We start from the raw sequence: 17,781 nt of genomic DNA, 5'->3' as shown, positions 1-17,781 counted from the left end.
GAGCAGATGACATGAATGTATTCCATGGACCGTGGGGACCTATTAGGAAGCAGAGGAAAACTAATAGAGGATATCAGAGTATTTATTTATTTATTTTTATAAATTTATTTTTTTATTCTTGGCTGCATTGGGTCTTTGTTGCTGCACGCGGGCTTTCTCTAGTTGGGGCGAGTGGGGCTACTCTTCGTTGCGGTGCGCGGGCTTCTCATTGCGGTGGCTTCTCTTGTTGCAGAGCACGGGCTCTAGGCGCACGGGCTTCAGTAGTTGTGGCACTTGGGTTCAGTAGTGGTGGCTCGCGGGCTCTAGAGCACAGGCTCAGTAGTTGTGGCTCATGGGCTTAGTTGCTCTGCGGCGTGTGGGATCTTCCCGGACCAGGGCTCAAACCTGTGTCCCCTGCATTGGCAGATGGATTCTTAACCACTGCACCATCAGAGAAGCCCAGAGTATTTAGAAGAGAAGAAGAGCAAATTCTTTGGCTTCCTTACTTGTAAGATAAAGGGATTAGGCTATAGGTTGAGTGATGGCTAAGATACTGAGCTTTGTTTCTTTAAAATTGTATTTTTGTATTTTTATAAGATTTTATTCAGTGAGTTAAAAGATTTTTATGTAAAAATATCGTTTAAAGACTGTTATTGATAGTCTTGGGTTATACCCTTCAAAATATACTTTAAAAATATACTTTTAAAAGCCATAGTCACAGGTCTCGAATTTCTGTTTATTTTACTATTCCTAATTTGAAAGGTCTTGAAACATATTTGTTGCAGTTCTTTCTTTGGGTATTGCCGTATTTTCCTTTGAAAATATAAAAGTTTATCAATAATATCTAAATGATAATACTTCCCATATCAAAATTAATAACAAACATAAATTCAAGACAGCTATCTTGATTTACTCTCCTAATCATTTTTTTTTTTTTTTTGAACGCGTTGGGTCTTCGTTGCTGCTCGCGGGCTTTCTCTAGTTGCGGCAAGCGGGCTTAGTAGTTGTGGCTCTTAGTTGCAGTGCACATGCTTCTCATTGCAGTGGCTTCTCTTGTTTTGGAGCACAGGCTCTAGGTGCGTGGGCTTCAGCAGTTGTGGCACACGGGCTCAGTAGTTGTAACTCTCAGGCTCTAGAGCACAGGCTCAGTAGCTGTGGCACATGGGCTTAGTTGCTCCATGGCATGTGGGATCTTCCTGGACCAGGGATCGAACCCGTGTCCCCTTGACAGGCAGGCAGATTCTTAACCACTGTGCAACCGGGAAAGTCCCATCTCCTAATCATCTTAAAGTGCTTCAACTTACAATTTTCTAGTTGGTTTTATTGTGTCCCATTAGAGAATTTGTCTTATATTCACTCGTTCTACCCACAGATTCAAGGGATTATGTCAACAATTACACCGTTTTTTTTCCTGAAAAATAACAGAGGTATTGGTGGCAACAGTGACTTTATTTTTTACTTTAAAGGTCCAGATTGGTCTCTTATCCAACCAGAATGCCATCCTATTCTTCAGGAAAATAAGCTGTAGGGTTCTCTATCTGAAGGTTGTAAATGGACCTCAAAAAGCAACTTTGGATCTTCTTGAATGCCTGAATGAGTTCTTGACTTAGGTCCAGAGCTCCATGCCATGGAGCATGAAAGAAGTGACATTTGCCTTAGTATTGCTCTTGTAAAAGCTCTGTTTTAGAGCAGCATTACATCCTAATGGTGCAGATAACTGAGTTAATTATCCTGTCGGATGGAGTTATTTAATATTTTCTATCCGAATGCTAATCAGTGTCTGCCAAGGGTGATGATTTGGGTTTTGGCTATAAGGATACTGATCTGTTCCCTCTGACCATAATTAGTGATATATAGATTGGACTGCTACTTGAGGGTCCTTCTGGACCTTCGTGGTAAAACCAATCTACTGACAGAGAGAAGATGTTGATTTTGCCTATCTTTGTGGCCCAAAGAATTTGCACTTTGTTCATCTAAAGAGATTTATCATGTTACTTAAATATGAAGTTAAAAGCTGCTCAGACATATGTTATACTAAGCTATAAAGTTTAATGTTGCTATTTAATCTGTTAAAAGGAGTTGTAATCCTCAGAATGTTAATACAACACATACTTTAAAGTACCATTTATAAATGAATGTGTATGCTAAGCCTAAACATAGGCAAGGCTTATAGACAATAACCTCTCTTTAAGCAATGAGTTTGTAAAATCTCATGTTTCCACTGGTTCTCAGTAAGGTAAAGCATAGTTACCATATGTTAGTAGCGGAGCAATTGTTATTAAACTGTTATTGCATTGGTTTGTAGTGGGACAGTTGTTATTAATGCTTGCTTGTTCCTCGCTTATAGTTCATTGAGTAGAAAGCTGACAGGATGTTTGGAGGAATAGCTAGCAAAGAAGTATTCTCTGATCTTAGGGCTCAGAGAAATACTCTTTAAAAAAAACAGCTCTAATAATTGGGGCCAAACACTGAGAAGAGGATTAAGATATTTCTGAAAATGAAAGTTCTTTTCCAAGAAGTCTTTTTCAATTTAATGCAATCAATCAGACCTGCCCTGCTGTATGGAATCATAAGTTAAGAATTAAGGAGAGGGCTTCCCTGGTGGTGCAGTGGTTGAGAGTCTGCCTGCTGATGCAGGGGACACGGGTTCGTGCCCCGGTCCGGGATGACCCCACATGCCGCGGAGCGGCTGGGCCCGTAAGCCATGGCCGCTGGGCCTGTGCCTCCGGAGCCTGTGCTCCGCAACGGGAGAAGCCACAACAGTGAGAGGCCCGCGTACAGCAAAAAAAAAAAAAAAAAAAAAAAAAGAATTAAGAAGAATTCCTTAAACTTGATGCAGGTTTGATTCTGAATAATTATCATAAGGCCTGAAGGTGCAAAGAAACAATATATCTATTCTTCAAGGAAAGTCTGCGCCTCTGTAGTTCTGCAGTCAAAAACTGTGGCTGAATCTGTTCTCCAACCTAAATTTGTTATTAAAATGGTCAAGCCCATTATTTCACTTACTAAAATCTACTAAAATCTATCATTTTATAGATAATTTTGGTAAATAAGTTGCTTATAAAAAATACAACCTAATTTCTCTGAGTTATTTAAAATACTATCTTGTAAGAGGTTGATCTTTTAGGCACTCAGGTTGAAACAGGGATTTTGAAGTGTTCACTTTCCCTCTTGTCTGGATATGGTTAGATTCTTCATGCCTGTGAGCTCCTGATCTGTTTATTTGAAGGACACCTTTCCCAGTAGAGAGATGGAGGATAACGTGAAGGGTGGGGGGAGGGAGCCATTCAAAATGGTTTATTGAATTAAACTTTTTTCCATTTTAGCAAGTTTTATCACTTTATCTCATAATTTTACATATACGTATAGTAAGCCAGAGGACAGCAATACTAAAGAAAGGGATAAACTTAAGGTGGAAATTATCAGTCTAAGACATATAAAGCAATATGAGAGATAAGTAGTGAAGCCTAGTTTTTCCATGATTTCACCTCTTGATTTTAGATGTAAACTTAATTATACCATATATTTTATTAAATTTATGTATGATTCTGGTTAAGTGTGTTCTTTGATTCAAAGGCTGTTGATAGAGGAAACTCAAAGTGAAAGAGCGGTTTCTCCAGTCCACATGGTTTTGTGGGTAGGCCTTAAGCCAAAAATATTCACCTTCCACTTGCTCATCAATTGTGAAATTAACTAGCAGGTACGTGCAGTTTAAACAAAGACTGGATCTGCTTCTCAAACTGGTGCTCACATACAGCTATGTACTAGAAGCCATGGACTACGTGGGGCATATTCCTGGAATGTGACCTTACTTAAAGATTTAAGGGATTTAATCTCATTTAAAACAAACACAGATTGAAGGAGACTACAAAATCTACATTGTTAAGATAAATCCAAAAGATTTTAGTGTTGCAGTCTGTTTGGGGCTTCCCTCCTTTACATACTGTTCTCTGCCTGCCCTAACCCCGCTCCTGTCATTAGGGTAAGTCACTGGAAAAGTTTTAGAACATCTTAAAAAATGCTGCATGAATATTAATAGGATGCATATCTTCATTTAGATTTAATAAGTTTATTTTAATGGAAATCAGAGTCAGAAGTTTATAAGATTGGCCTCAAACCCTCAGATTGTAGAAGTTCACTTTTGAAAACCCAGATATCGTATAAATTGTATCAAGCCCAAAAAGAAGCTTGGTCAGGATACTGTATTTCAAAAGAGGATTTGAAACATGACTCCCATGAGAGTCAGAGAAGGTATATCAGTTTGCATTCTAGTATTTAGAAGATGATGATTCTGGAGTTTCTGATTTTCCAAGAACCCTTGAGGAAGCTAGGCCTTATTGGTTTACTTAAGCTGAGCTTTTGTGCAGCGGTAATGGCACTTATTTCATTGAGTACTTTACCTGTGGCAGGCATTGTGCATGGTGCTTTACATTCATGGACTTGTAGCGCCTTGTACGAAATGCGCTGTCCCTTTTTACAAATGAGAAAACCAAGGCTCAGAGAGAATATGTGACTTGCCTGAGATCTTGCACTCAGTGGGCTCCTGAACCAACCTTCAGTCCCAGGTCTTTCTGACTCTAAGGTAGTGTTTTGATAGTCTGCTGCCCGCAGTCGAGCCAGCCAATTTATGTTTTTATCTTCTTAGTGTTTTTCATCAAAGGATCTGTAAAGAGTGACCTGAAGTGTATAAATTTCAGTCTGCTGACCTAAAACATAATATAACCCAAAATGTTAAGAGCTCTCAAATTAAGGTTTCTAAATAATTTAGATTTAACTTTGGAAAAAAAAAAGTAGAAAATATTATATGCTGGGAATTCAAATGTAATTTTGGTTTTCAAAAGAAGGTAGATATGATGACTGTTGAATACAACTAATGGTGATGTGACTTCCTGAGCGAGATCTTGAAAGACAAGAACGCAAGTAACTGGGAACCTGTATGGATTCACTAACAAGCCAGATTTGCTTCTTGGATAGGCTCACCAAACCGTTAGATCCGAGAAATTCAAAAGACAGAGCACTGACCTTGAGCGTGGCACTTTGCAAAACCGTCTCTCAGTATCTTACAGACAGCGGAAGATAAATAGAATTTAGGTTCTAGAATACATTGCTGGATCAATAACTGGTTGTACCCAGTAGGTGACTGATGTCTTGCTGAAGATGTATTTATGATGGTGTTTGACATGGCTCAGTCTTCTACCATGCAGTAATTTTCATCAGATGTTTATATAAAAGTCCTGATTATCCAAAATTTTCATAGGAGGAAAAGAGAATGAATGTGTATCAAATGAAGCCAAAGCTAGTATAAGAATATAAAATCATCTTAACAGACTTAGTAGGCAGAAACGTGGAGGACTATTCTTAGGTTTAAAAACTGAAAAACACAAGTACAAATTGAGAATGATAGGATTTGAGGGGTTTATTTATTAGATTTTATTATTAGACATTGTTACCTTTAGACATAAGAAGTATAGCTGTGTGAGCCAAAACAAATTAACGATTCGCTTTCTCTTTCCTTATCAGTAATTTTGTGGAATATTAAAGCTTTTACCAATATTTATGTAATACTCATTCAGAGTAATACACATCACAGATAAATTTTTCCCATGTAAAGTACTTTAATCAAATTGTATTAGGTGCATATTACAAATTATGAAATACAATTGAACGAACTCACCAGAGTCTTATATTATGATGCTTTTGCCTAAGTCTGGCCTAGTATGTGTCTCTCCCAAGTAATATTCATGACTTCCTTTTGCAAGAAATTTTTTGAAAAATTTTTTTAACTTAAGCAATTACTTAGCTTTAATTTGTTAGATCCTTATACCTTTTTAGAGAAAGCATGTGGAAATTAAAGAAAATATACCTCTTTTTTTTCTTCTGGAATTGTTTTCGCCCACTAAAATGTAGACTCCATGAATGTGAGGACCTTATGAGTCTTCATTGCCATGTCCCTAGAACCTAGGACAGTGCCTGACACATAGTAGTTGCTTAATAACTGTTAGTTAAAGGAAATAATATCTCAGATGATTGTGACTAAGCTGATCTGCTGGATATGTGACTCCATATATTAGTTTGCTGTTAGCCCCTGTGATTTCAGCGAATTGTTTGACACCAGGCAAAAGTGAACAGTTACTGGGTAGGCCTAACAAACATGAAAAGAAGCTAACAAAAGCTTGAAGCTAAAACCATACACAAGCCCCTTTGTCCCTATCCTCTGAAGCAAAAGCCTTTTTCTTTAGTCTTCTAGACCTCCCCTGAGTCTCAAAAGGCTGGCTGAAGAGTTAATGATCAGGAAATATGAAGATGTAGAAACAAAGAATAGCTGTTGGGCCAGGAAACTGGTAGCAAGTTAGACTATAAATCCGCCACATCGCAGAATCACCGAGTTCCCAGTCCCCTGAAAGATATACATAAAGGCCTGGCACACATTCCTATGTTCTTTTTACAGGAAGCAGGCCCACACCAGATGAAAACTGCTGACCACAAGCACATAGACCCTAGACCATTTGAAACCAGAAAGTTGATGATGCTTGAAATTTCACCTTGATGCCAACCAGTCCGAGAGTGGTGCACGAACTGATCACACACCCTGCACCCCTCCCTCACACTGCCTTTAAAACCCCTCCCCTGAAAGCCATCGAGAGTTCCGGTCTTTTGAGCACCTGCTGCTCATTCTTGTTGCTTAGTGCCCCACAGTAAACGTTGTACTCTCCTTTACCACACACAACATGGTGTCAGTAGATTGGCTTTAGTGTGTGTGGGCAAGTGGACCCAAGTTTGGTTCGGTAACAAAGTGTACCTACCATCTATTGTAGGTTAGCTGTGCTAAATTATCTAGTAATAGAATGTAGGACAGATCCATGTAGTAGTCAAATATTGTAAAATAATAAAAGTATTGGCAATAATTACTAACTATATGCCACAATTATATGACCATTAATAAAGATACTTGATGCGTTATCATGTGAGGTGATATAGGAGTCAGGATAACAGCTCTAAACCAGGAATCAGAGTAGTCAAGTTTAAATCCTGATTCAACCACTTATTTATTTATTTATTGTTTTTGCCGTACGCGGGCCTCTCACTGCTGCAGCCTCTCCCGTTGCGGAGCACAGGCTCCGGACGCGCAGGCTCAGCGGCCATGGCTCACGGGCCCAGACGCTCCGCGGCATGTGGGATCTTCCCGGACAGGGGCACGAACCCGTGTCCCCTGCATTGGCAGGTGGACTCTCAACCACTGCGCCACCGGGGAAGCCCTCAACGACTTATTAGTTGTCTGACCTTAAGAAAGTCATAGTAACCACTATAAATCTCAGTTTCTCCATTTGTAAAATGGATGTAAGAATAGTAATTATTTCACACGGTTGATATAGGACTAAATGACATAGTCCATGTAGAGATTAGCACAGGATATAGAGCTTTGTAAATAATAATAAAAGCAAGCTATTATTGATGTATATAAGAGCTGTTTTAACAAGGCACAACATATATTATTATAATCTCCTTTATGCAAAGATAAAATTTCTTCTCAGAGAAATGTGATCATCCCAGACCACAGACAGAACATTTGGGAACCAGCACTAGAACCCAAGTCACTCCAGCTTCAAATCCTATTTACATTCTAGCTGTGCTACTTTAAAATGGTGTGGGAAGAATTCTAGAATAATGTTGAACTACCAGCAAAAGTATGAAGAGTCTGAATGGTCTTTCGGGAAGAAAAACAGGCAAATGAATGAAATAAAAGAACACAGAATAGAAAAATAGAATGTCCTGGGCCTGTCGCATCTGCACAAAGAATATTGAGTATTGTATCTAGTGTTGAATAGAGGGAGGAAATAACTTCATTTTATAAATATTTTTATAATTGTTATTTTAAGAGTCAAAATTTTTTGATCTATTTACATGTGTTTTGACACTGTTAGAAGGGAGGGCTTTTCCCTCTTGTGTATAAATTTCTCTGGGCAAGCATATAGGGTTAAACAAAATTTAAATATTTCGTGCACTTTATCACGGTGATATTTTTCTCAATTGTGTACTACCACTTATATATGAACCTCCTTTATTTTGTTTCCACAGAATGCTGAAGTTTCTGTTTTTGAAGTAAATATACGCTTTGTCGGTGGACTAATCTCAGCTTACTACCTGTCTGGAGAAGAGGTAAGATGAAAAGTGGCATATAAATGGGAATTATGAAGTGTCTTAAAATGATATTCTCCAAGCAAAGTATGCTTTTTATGGTATCCATTAAATTTTCACGTTTTGATGGGCCTCTAGCATATACTGAATTTCTTATAATAAGTACTAATTAAATGAGCACACTGGGAAAGTCTGACAGAGCATGTTGTCAGGAAATGTTAGGCAGTGCCTTTAAAAAAGGCTGGCTCCATTATGTTATGTATGGTGTGATGAAAACTACAAATTATATATGCCTATGGACAAAGTAAAGAGTTTAGTATAGTGGCAGGTTTGTGGATTTCTTTCTTTAAAAAAGATCCCACATGCCGCGGAGCGGCTGGGCCCGTGAGCCATGGCGGCTGAGCCTGGCGTCCAGAGCCTGTTCTCCGCAACGGGAAAAGCCACAACAGTGAGAGGCCCGCATACCGCAAAAAAAAAAAAAAAAAAAAAAAAAAAATTATTTTAATGTTAGTATAATATTAACTTAATAAAAACTTTTTGGAAATAAAGCTTGGCAAGTGAGATATAAAAATTAGAGTATTTAAGAAATTGAGGGGGTGAGTGAGATACTCAGCTTCCCAGTTAGAAGTCCTGTAGGCCAGTAACCCCACATAAAGTGCTTTGCAGCTCCTCCTAGGTTGGAGCTTAATTATCGCTGCTCAGAACAAAGAAGGAATTTTTAATTTAGCTGCCTTTTATCAATAGATTAAGAAAGGATTTTTGTATCATGCTCATGAAGAGCACAGGTGCTATTATCCTGAAAGGTTTTGGACAGCTTTATGAATAACAACCTAAGAGTCATTAGAATGGACCTCACCTTTAATTTCAACAGTGTTAAAAGCTGACATCAGGAAAAAGAGTCACATATTTCAATTGCATATCAATCAGATTTGTGTTAGCCTGAGCAATCTGGCTGGGGGGAAGAGGGGATCTTACCTAGTGTACTAGTTCTTGTATTTCTATGCTCCTTCAAACAAATTTAAGCACAGCAGTATATGCTTAATGAGAAAGACTACTTTACTTTGTTTCTCGTCTCTCAGATGCTTTCCTAGTCATAACAAAACAGCCAGTACAATCTTAACATTCTCCTTCTTTTTAGATTTTATTCTACCATAGAGATTTTCAAAGTGTATAGATGGCTTCTATATTCCCCTGTATCTGTCCTGTTTGTGATAAACCCTGTTCTTCATTATCCCTCTTCTTCCCTTTTTCCAGTTGCACATAACTTCATTTGTTCATTTTGGTGTAGGATGTTCTAAACGCTAAGCCTGGGAATCCATATTTTTAAAAACTCATAATTAAAATTAATTACTGTTTTTTTACTAAAGAAGTTTCTGCTTTTAGAATATATGTCTTTGAGTATCCAGTGCCTGTGTATTCTCATTGTTTTTGGCGTGACATACTTAGGATGACCTTGGTTTTAACTTCCTTCATCATTTCTGTGGGGTGAGACAATTTGGAGGAAAAAGGACTTCATTGTATCTGGGCTCAGATAGGGTAATGGAGCATGCAAAGAGAAACAATTATGTATTTCTTCTAAATATGCATCATGTAGATTAGGATACTTTTTTACTCATAACAGTATCTTAAGTTTATATACCTGTGTTTGTTTCTATATGTGTGTATGCTTACTGGAGACATATATGTTTATATACTGATATAAATATTATACAGATACAGCTTGCCTACAGATGAAATCATCTGCCTAAGACATTGTAAGGATTTTTTTTTTTTTTTTTTTTTTGCGGTACGCGGGCCTCTCACTGTTGTGGTCTCTCCCATTGCGGAGCACAGGCTCCAGACGCACAGGCCCAGTGGCCATGGCTCACGGGCCCAGCCGCTCCGCGGCATGTGGGATCCTCCTGGACCAGGACACAAACCCACGTCCCCTGCATCAGCAGGCGGACTCTCAACCGCTGCGCCACCAGGAAAGCCCTGTAAGGATATTTTTAAATTCTCTACTTAGCTAACTTTAGTAAGAAAAGGACCACAAAAAACACCTCCATTGAAAATAATTATTCTTTTAGTATATATGCTTTGTCCTTATCCCTGTGCAAAACATTCATTGTGTTAATTATATCTATATTTTCTGTATTTTAATTTTATGATAAAAGTTACCTTAGGTATTTCCTTTCTTATATATCAATACTTTTCTTTGTTTCTATAGAATACATTTTTAATTTTAGTTCTTAAAGATTCAGCATAGTTTTTGCTAACTATTCCCTAAACGTTAGACAGTTGGGTTGCTTCCAGTATTCCTATAGTTTGAATAATGTAGCTATAATCAGCCAATAAATATATTTATCCTCTAAAGTGGAATTGCCAAGTGAGAAGCGATTAGTATAAGACTGTTTTACCATCATCTCCTGTTTCTTCCCCCCAATTATTACCTCATCACTGATGGTTGCCTTTCATTTGACCAATGCATTCAAGAGAATTAGCTGTCAGGAATGTGATCAAGGAAAATTATTTTACCCTAAGTCTGAGCTTGATCTATTTGTCTCCATATCAAAATGAAAAATTGGGCATTCGTTTAATAGAAAGAACATCAACATGGCCACATTATGGATTAGTTGGTTTTAGATTGTTGATAAAGTTCTATGCTACACACTCTTTTATAGATCAAGGTATTACTAAGATAGTCTAGGAAAATTCATCTTCTTAAATTATCTCATAGAGGGACTACTAAATCACCATAATTTAACATTCTCATTTCATCGCTGAGGCTCAGGAGTATTCTGAGAACATCTTATAAATCACCATCAGAAGTATATAGGCCCACACTGATGTAAGTTCAAGATTCTTACGTTTATGTTACAAAAACAGAAGAGAAAATACCACTGACTTGCATTACTTGCTTCAGGAAAATTACAATTAGAAACACTGAACAATAATCAAGAATGTCAGTGGACCTCTAAACCTACGAAAAGAACAATAGGAACATGAAATACCTGTTGACATATACTTTGATTACAGGGACATATTCAAAAACTTGAAATGCCCTAGCTCAGTTAAAATATTTTGTAGTATTATTTTTTTAAAAAAAGCCGAGCCACAAGATTTCCAGAGTCTATATAAGAAATGCAGATAACCACGAGAATTACAAACGGATGGGATAAAAATAAGATGAATACCAAATACTAAATGATCAGTAATAAAAATAAATAAAAGAGATAGCATTGCTCTATTATAAGCTCAACGGAAACGAAAGTCCTCATTGGAGATAGTAAATAGCATCTAGAATATCATTACCCAAATTATGTTCTACAGACCACTAGTTTCTTTAGATATGGCAGGATAAATCTGTATCTGTATATATACTAAAAATAAATTTGGAAAAAGTTACATCCTATATTCTTTCTTAGAAATTCACAATTTACAGAAAAAGAAACTAATTTTTTTTATCTCTGTATTTCCATACTTACTTAACTATAACCTCCCTCTTTTTTTTTTTTTAATGTAACATCTGCTAACACTGAGTTACAAACATTGTTTCCCAGAACAAATTTTGGGAAATATTACTGTAGAATAAGAGTAACCAAAGCAAAAGTGATATTGAAAATTGGCAAATGCAAAACAAGACATTTCAAGAGAAGATGATACATGTAGAAAATAGCATGTATGACTATACCACATATTATTATTTGCTTTACAACAGAAATCAGTGGCTGTATTGAGCAGAAAGTAAACTTAATGGGATATAGTAATGCCGCAGACTCATAGAGAAGGCTGAAGAAGAAACTGGAACTAGCACTCTCAAGTTGCCACAGAGGATCTCTATGGCTCAGCAATCTCTCTGGGTCACCCTAGAATTAATAAACATGCACTAATTTTTTCCTACCCTTGTCAAGACACAAAGTTCCAGAAGAAAGAGGTCAATTGGCAGTTTTATTTAATGTGGTCCCTTAAGGATCTTAGGAAATGAAAGAGAGGATATGATAAAAAGTGTTCCACAGGGTTTGAATTCAGTATCCCATGAGGACCAAGTATAGATAATTCCTGAATAGGAAATTGAAGGCCCTATTGGAAGGGTAGGAATAAAAGATGTTTGGGAGTCAAAAAAAAGACATAATTCCACTATGAATGAATAAGGGTGTCAGAGGAAATAGACAAGCTGTATGGAAACTGATAATTTAATAAAATACTGCTTAGGAAAGCTTTTCCTGATTTGAAAAACTACTTTATTCTGTAAATTGAGAGAGAACATTTAGAACTGACAAGGTATTTAATCCTCAAAGGAAACATTCAAGTAATATGTTTTAAGTATGTGAACTAGAAAAAGTCAACTCATCAAAGCTAAAAAGATTGAAGAATGAGCTTTCATTGAACAAAGGCAACAAGGGCATCTGACCCAAGACTGGGGAAACACATATAATAGATTTTTACATTAGATCAGTTTACTCTGCCAAGGTAGCCTTCATTCTGAAGGCAGCAAAAGAACGTTTTCCCAAATTAACCAAAAGAAATCCACTGCTCCAGACACACCACTACAAAAGATTGCTGAAGGACTTACTGAAAAAGAGAAGTAGCTAATACCTCTAATTTTAAAAATATCAAGGGGGAAAACATGAAGTGGGTAGGATTGTGGAGTAGGGAGGAGAGAAATAAGATTGAGAATGTGAGTGTAGTGGTAGAAAGATCTATTTTTTTCTCATAATAGGATTCAGACGTTTGGGGTGCAGGACATCAATTTTGTAGAGTTTGTTTAGTGATGATCCTTATATATACTTTAGATATTAATTTACTGTTTAGCATTCATTATTGAAACTTTATAAAATAAAGGAATATGATAAACTGAATAGGTAATATTTTCATTTTAAAAGGTTTAACTTAGCAAAATGATATTAGATTACAGTAATTTTGCTTAAATTTGTAATTGTTTCCGTGGTTAATGAGCTAAATTGTCTCATGTTGAATATTTTATTAAGATTGGAAGTTTATTTTGTACTTTAAAAGGGATCTAGGAGTACATGGAATCGATTCTAAAATAATGTACACTTTCGTCAAATGAAAATGCTACCTTTTTTTGGCCTATATTGAATTACAGAAATCATACCTACTCCGTAACTCAGGTTTTCTATGTGTCTCACTCTGTACAAAGCTCTATCCTGTATTTATAATTGATTTTGGAAGCACAGAAGTTTTATTAGCCATAAGAACTTTATCTCAGTAATACATGAAAGCAGTTCTGCAGTTTGCCAAGAATTTCAGCTCCAAAACCTATTCATGGCTAAGGTATAAGTGGCAGAAGCTGGTATAGATTTGCATCTGATAAATGTGGTAGACCAAATGAGAGGGCTTGGCACCTGAAGGAGAGGGAAACTCGGAAAATTAACTTATTAATGAAATATGTGTATCCCTTTTAGTTTAGCACAGTACTTTGCACATAGTAAGTGGACTACAAATTCGTATCAGTGAGAATAGACCTATTATGATGCAGTAACAACCTCAAAATCTCAATGGTTTAAGACAATACGCTCTACACACTCTTTATGCTTTGCCCATGCTGCATGCTCTGCCCACAGCTCTGCTTCTCATCATCCTCCCTCCAGAGCCCAGACTGGTGCAGCAGCTGCCATCTGAGTCATTTCCATTTGCCAAGGCAGGAGGCAGGGTGTTGAGGTGACAAAAGAAAACCTGGAAAATCACACACTGGCTTTTAACATGTCTACTGAAAAGACACTTGTTACTTCAGCTCTCATCTTTTTGGTGAAAGCAAGTCACATGGCCACTGTAATTTAAAGGGTTGGGGGACAGGATGCAGTGTTACCACCACACGCCTGGGAGTAAATAGTGCTAATGACTGCCACAGTAGCCACTGACTTGGGTTAAACTGTGTAGCCTTCCCAGCTGCTAGGAGAAGCAGAAGATAGGAATTTGTGAAAAGAGGGGAATTTTTTCAAGGGTCCCCAAACTGGAATTAGTCTGCACCACAAGGAAAAGACTTCCATACTGTGGCCCTAGGGTAGTAATTAGAGAGTCATGCCTTGGGATAGGAAAACATATTCACTGACTTGTCAAGTAAAAGGCTACTCTTCTAGCACTTGTCTACAAAATTCTGTTTCTGTGAGAAACATCTCCTATTCTAGACTTCTCCTGTAACCCTCCAAATTTCAAACAGTAAAGTTGAGAAACCCAGGTAAACTATGCTATAGAAAAGGAATGCCTGTCATCAGTACTGCAGTTGTCTAGTGGGGGAGCTAATCATTGCTCTTCAGCAGCACCCTGCTGTGTTGAGCAGACGTTGTGGACCTGGTGCCTTTCCTCCAACCACTTCCTCTTTAAGTGTTTGCTCAGACCAGGAGCTTGTTGTTTTGCAAAACCTAATGTAAAAGATGAGGTAATATGCTTATATTTAGATTTCTAGTGAATCATTTCATAATTTACAATATCTGTTAAAACCAATACTTAAATCATTTTTATTGTCTGAATCATATTGACATAGATTTCTAATACTAAATTTGTGTGTGTATGTATGTGTGTGACTTAAACAAAAGCTGTACTTTTCTAGTAATATTTCTGTATATTTTTTTTCTTTGAAATTATTGCAGTGTCCTTTAGGAAGGTATCATGAGGTACCGATAGCAAGGAACTTAAAATTTAATGGGACTAGTAGAAAATTCCTGAGAATTGTGATAATTTACCATCTGGTAAGTGCATTTATTTAGTGGATCAGCATATGCTTATTGAATACCCGCACTGAAGCACTGACTGCACTTGGTGCTGCAGAAACAGTGAACAAGAGAAACAGTCTCCACTGACAAATATTGATTCATTTAGATGTTATAACAACCCTGTAAAGTAAGAGTAGATATTGTTTTTATCCTCATTTTACATAGGGAAAGACAGAGCACTGAGTGTTAAGTAACTTACCCAACGGCATACAAAGCAGCAGAGCTGGCCTTCAAAGTTGGACAGTCTAGCTACAAGACAGCAAGTAGCAACCAGACATTAGGGATCTCAAACATAGAAGACAGAAGTAGGCTATAGGCTTGAACTTATGAGTCATCAACAGCTAAATGTTAATAGAAGGGATAGAAGGGAATGGGGCTGCTGAGAATGCATATAGATTGAAAAAAGGGAGCCTTAACATTTCGGCATTGGTGAGAGGAAGGAGCTAGAAAAGGAGACTAAGAAGTGGTAATCCCAGAAGTAGGAGGAAAACTAATAAATGTGATTATCACAGAAGCAAAGGGAAAATAGTATTTTGAAAAATGATGAAGTATTCAGTTGTGTCAGAGGTTGCTGCTAGGGCAAGATGTTTAAGGACTGAAAATATCTTTGGACGTAGCAATATGGAGGTCACGGATGACTTTACTGAAAGTACTTTTAGTAGAATAATAGCATATAATCCAAATTGATTTTGATTGAAGAGGAGAAGTTCTTTTAGAAGGTAAGGGAGGGTAGGATTCAGAGGACAGATAGCCTTAGGGAGTGGTCCCTCCTCCACTGCAGTATGAGAGGGTAGAGGAGAAAATGGGCACACATGTCAGTGACTTGGTAGATTTGGTGGCAAAGATATGAGATGTTTACTATGCGATGGCCCCTGTTAACTGTATGAAAAAGCATCAGACAAGGACATCTGCTGAGGTTCACGGGGAGAGAATGGACATTTCAGATGAGTGTGTATAATTTGAAATTGTCATTCTAGAGAGGGTTGTGACTAGAGATACATGGTAGAATTTCTGGACAGTATCTACGTGGGTGACCATGAATTCATGGTGGCATCAATCCTCAGGTGTATGATATTTCTTTCTCCAGTAGTGCTCAGCAGTTCAGATACAAGCATGGAGAAGGTAGTTGGTGTGTTTTCATTGAGTTTTGCTGGACAGATGAGACAGAGACACCAAAAAACGTGTGGATTTTATGGTATTGGCAAAAAGTTTCATTAAAATTATAGACCATAAAGTCCAAGAATGAGTGTAAGACAGTATGAAAAAAACTGGTGAGTGATGGTTAGAGAGAAAATGGACTGGTTAAATTGCCTGATGTTTAGTTGAAGTAGGATAGTAGAAGTAGCAGTAATTTAGCAGATGACTAGAAGCTCTGGAAGTTAAGGCTATATAGTGGAATATATGAATAAGGTATTTAAAAAATAGGGAAGTCTTGAGTGATGTCATAATCCAGGATAACATCACAAGACTGAGTGATTAAGGAGGGATTTTGCCAGAAGCTATCTGCATAGCTTACTGTGCAATATATTTTAATTGAAAAAAAATAGGTCTTAAAAAACAACTTTCAAGCATCAGTGAATTATTTTTAAATTTGCTAAGATATAAACACTACATAATATTCATAAATCCATATGAAAATATGTACTGAACAAAGGTTACTGTTTAAACAAAAAAGAGAAAAATATTCATGCAGTATGAAATTTAAATATATGATTGTTGGACAAACATTCATGACTCTAGAGCCTTAAGAAGTCAGTACAGGTTAGAGTTGGCAGTAGAAATGTAAACAAAATGCATGTTAACTAATTAAATTAAATGCAACTATGTACCTATGCAGAGCTGTTTCTTTTAAGCTATAACTAGATGAAATTGTATCTACAATAAATTTAGTAAATTTGATTGTAGTGATGTGAATTTGTTTTGAATTTCCTTTAGTCCGTTCAAGCTGCTGTATGCTATAGTAGAATACCATAGACTGGGTGGTTTATAAACAATGAACATTGATTTCTCATAGCTGTGGAGGCTGGGAAATCCAAGATTAAGGTGCCAGAAGATTTGGTGTCTCGTGAGGGCCAGCTTCTTGTGTCATAGATGTCCATCTTCTCTAAATGTCCTCACATGGCAGAAGGGGTGAAAGAGCTCTCTAGGATATCTTTTATAAAGGCACTAATTTCATTCATGGGGGCTCCACCCTCATGACCTAAACACCTCGGAAAGCCTCCACCTCCAAATTATCATCACATTGAGGATTAGCATTTCACATATAAATTTTGGGAGGACAGAAACATTCAGTCTATAATAGGTGCCTTCTAAAGTATGTCTTGTAAAGATTTCATTTACAAAGCTTTCTTGTGTTACCATTTTATGATGTAGATTTATAGTTTATGTATTTAATGTTTTTTTCTTTAAAATGTTTTAGAAGATAGTTCATTGACAAATCTTAGGGTTAACTATTCTAGTAACTTAAGCCATTTCTGATACATTATGAAGTTTCTCCAAGAGAGATCTGTTGATATATCTGGATATACAACCATTAATTTTGCATTTGGAAGTTCATCTTATAATTTAGCTGGAAATTCTTTTACATTGATAATAAAGTAGACCTAAGCCTTGAGGGTAATGTTTGTTTTTAACTTAATAATTGATCTTTATTTTAATCTGAGGTATCCCATTCCTCTGAAGCAGTACAAATAGTGACTAATTCCAGGGTCCTGCAAAATGAGGAAATCCAAGAGGTTTAATGATATGGGCATAGAACACAAGAATTTTTTCACAGCTCTTTATTATAAACACTTTTGTTTTTCATTTGTGCCATTAGATAGAAGGTTAGGGTTAGACCAGATAAGCAAAAGAGATTGTCACGTTTGTCTTAGAAGTCCCATTTGGTTGATGCATTTATTTGTTTAATCTTATTTTAACAGATATTTTTAAGTTCTTCATATAATAATCGTGA

General features: G+C 36.9%; 1 protein-coding gene across 3 annotated transcripts in view; it reads left to right on the top strand.

The window, feature by feature from the left end:
* Positions 1-17,781, top strand: part of MAN1A1 (mannosidase alpha class 1A member 1) — a 175,013-nt gene that overhangs the window by 53,173 nt on the left and 104,059 nt on the right. For all 3 annotated transcript variants that reach the window (XM_079939505.1, XM_079939506.1, XM_079939504.1), the window contains one exon: positions 8,056-8,136. In XM_079939505.1, the coding sequence (XP_079795631.1) occupies positions 8,056-8,136 (81 nt within the window). The remainder of the gene's footprint in view (positions 1-8,055; positions 8,137-17,781) is intronic.

This window comes from Stenella coeruleoalba (assembly GCF_951394435.1).
Source record: "Stenella coeruleoalba genome assembly, chromosome: 12".
Lineage (NCBI taxonomy): Eukaryota > Metazoa > Chordata > Mammalia > Artiodactyla > Delphinidae > Stenella > Stenella coeruleoalba.
The sequence above is the reverse complement of the archived record's forward strand: the minus strand, read 5'-3'. Positions and strand labels throughout refer to the sequence as shown.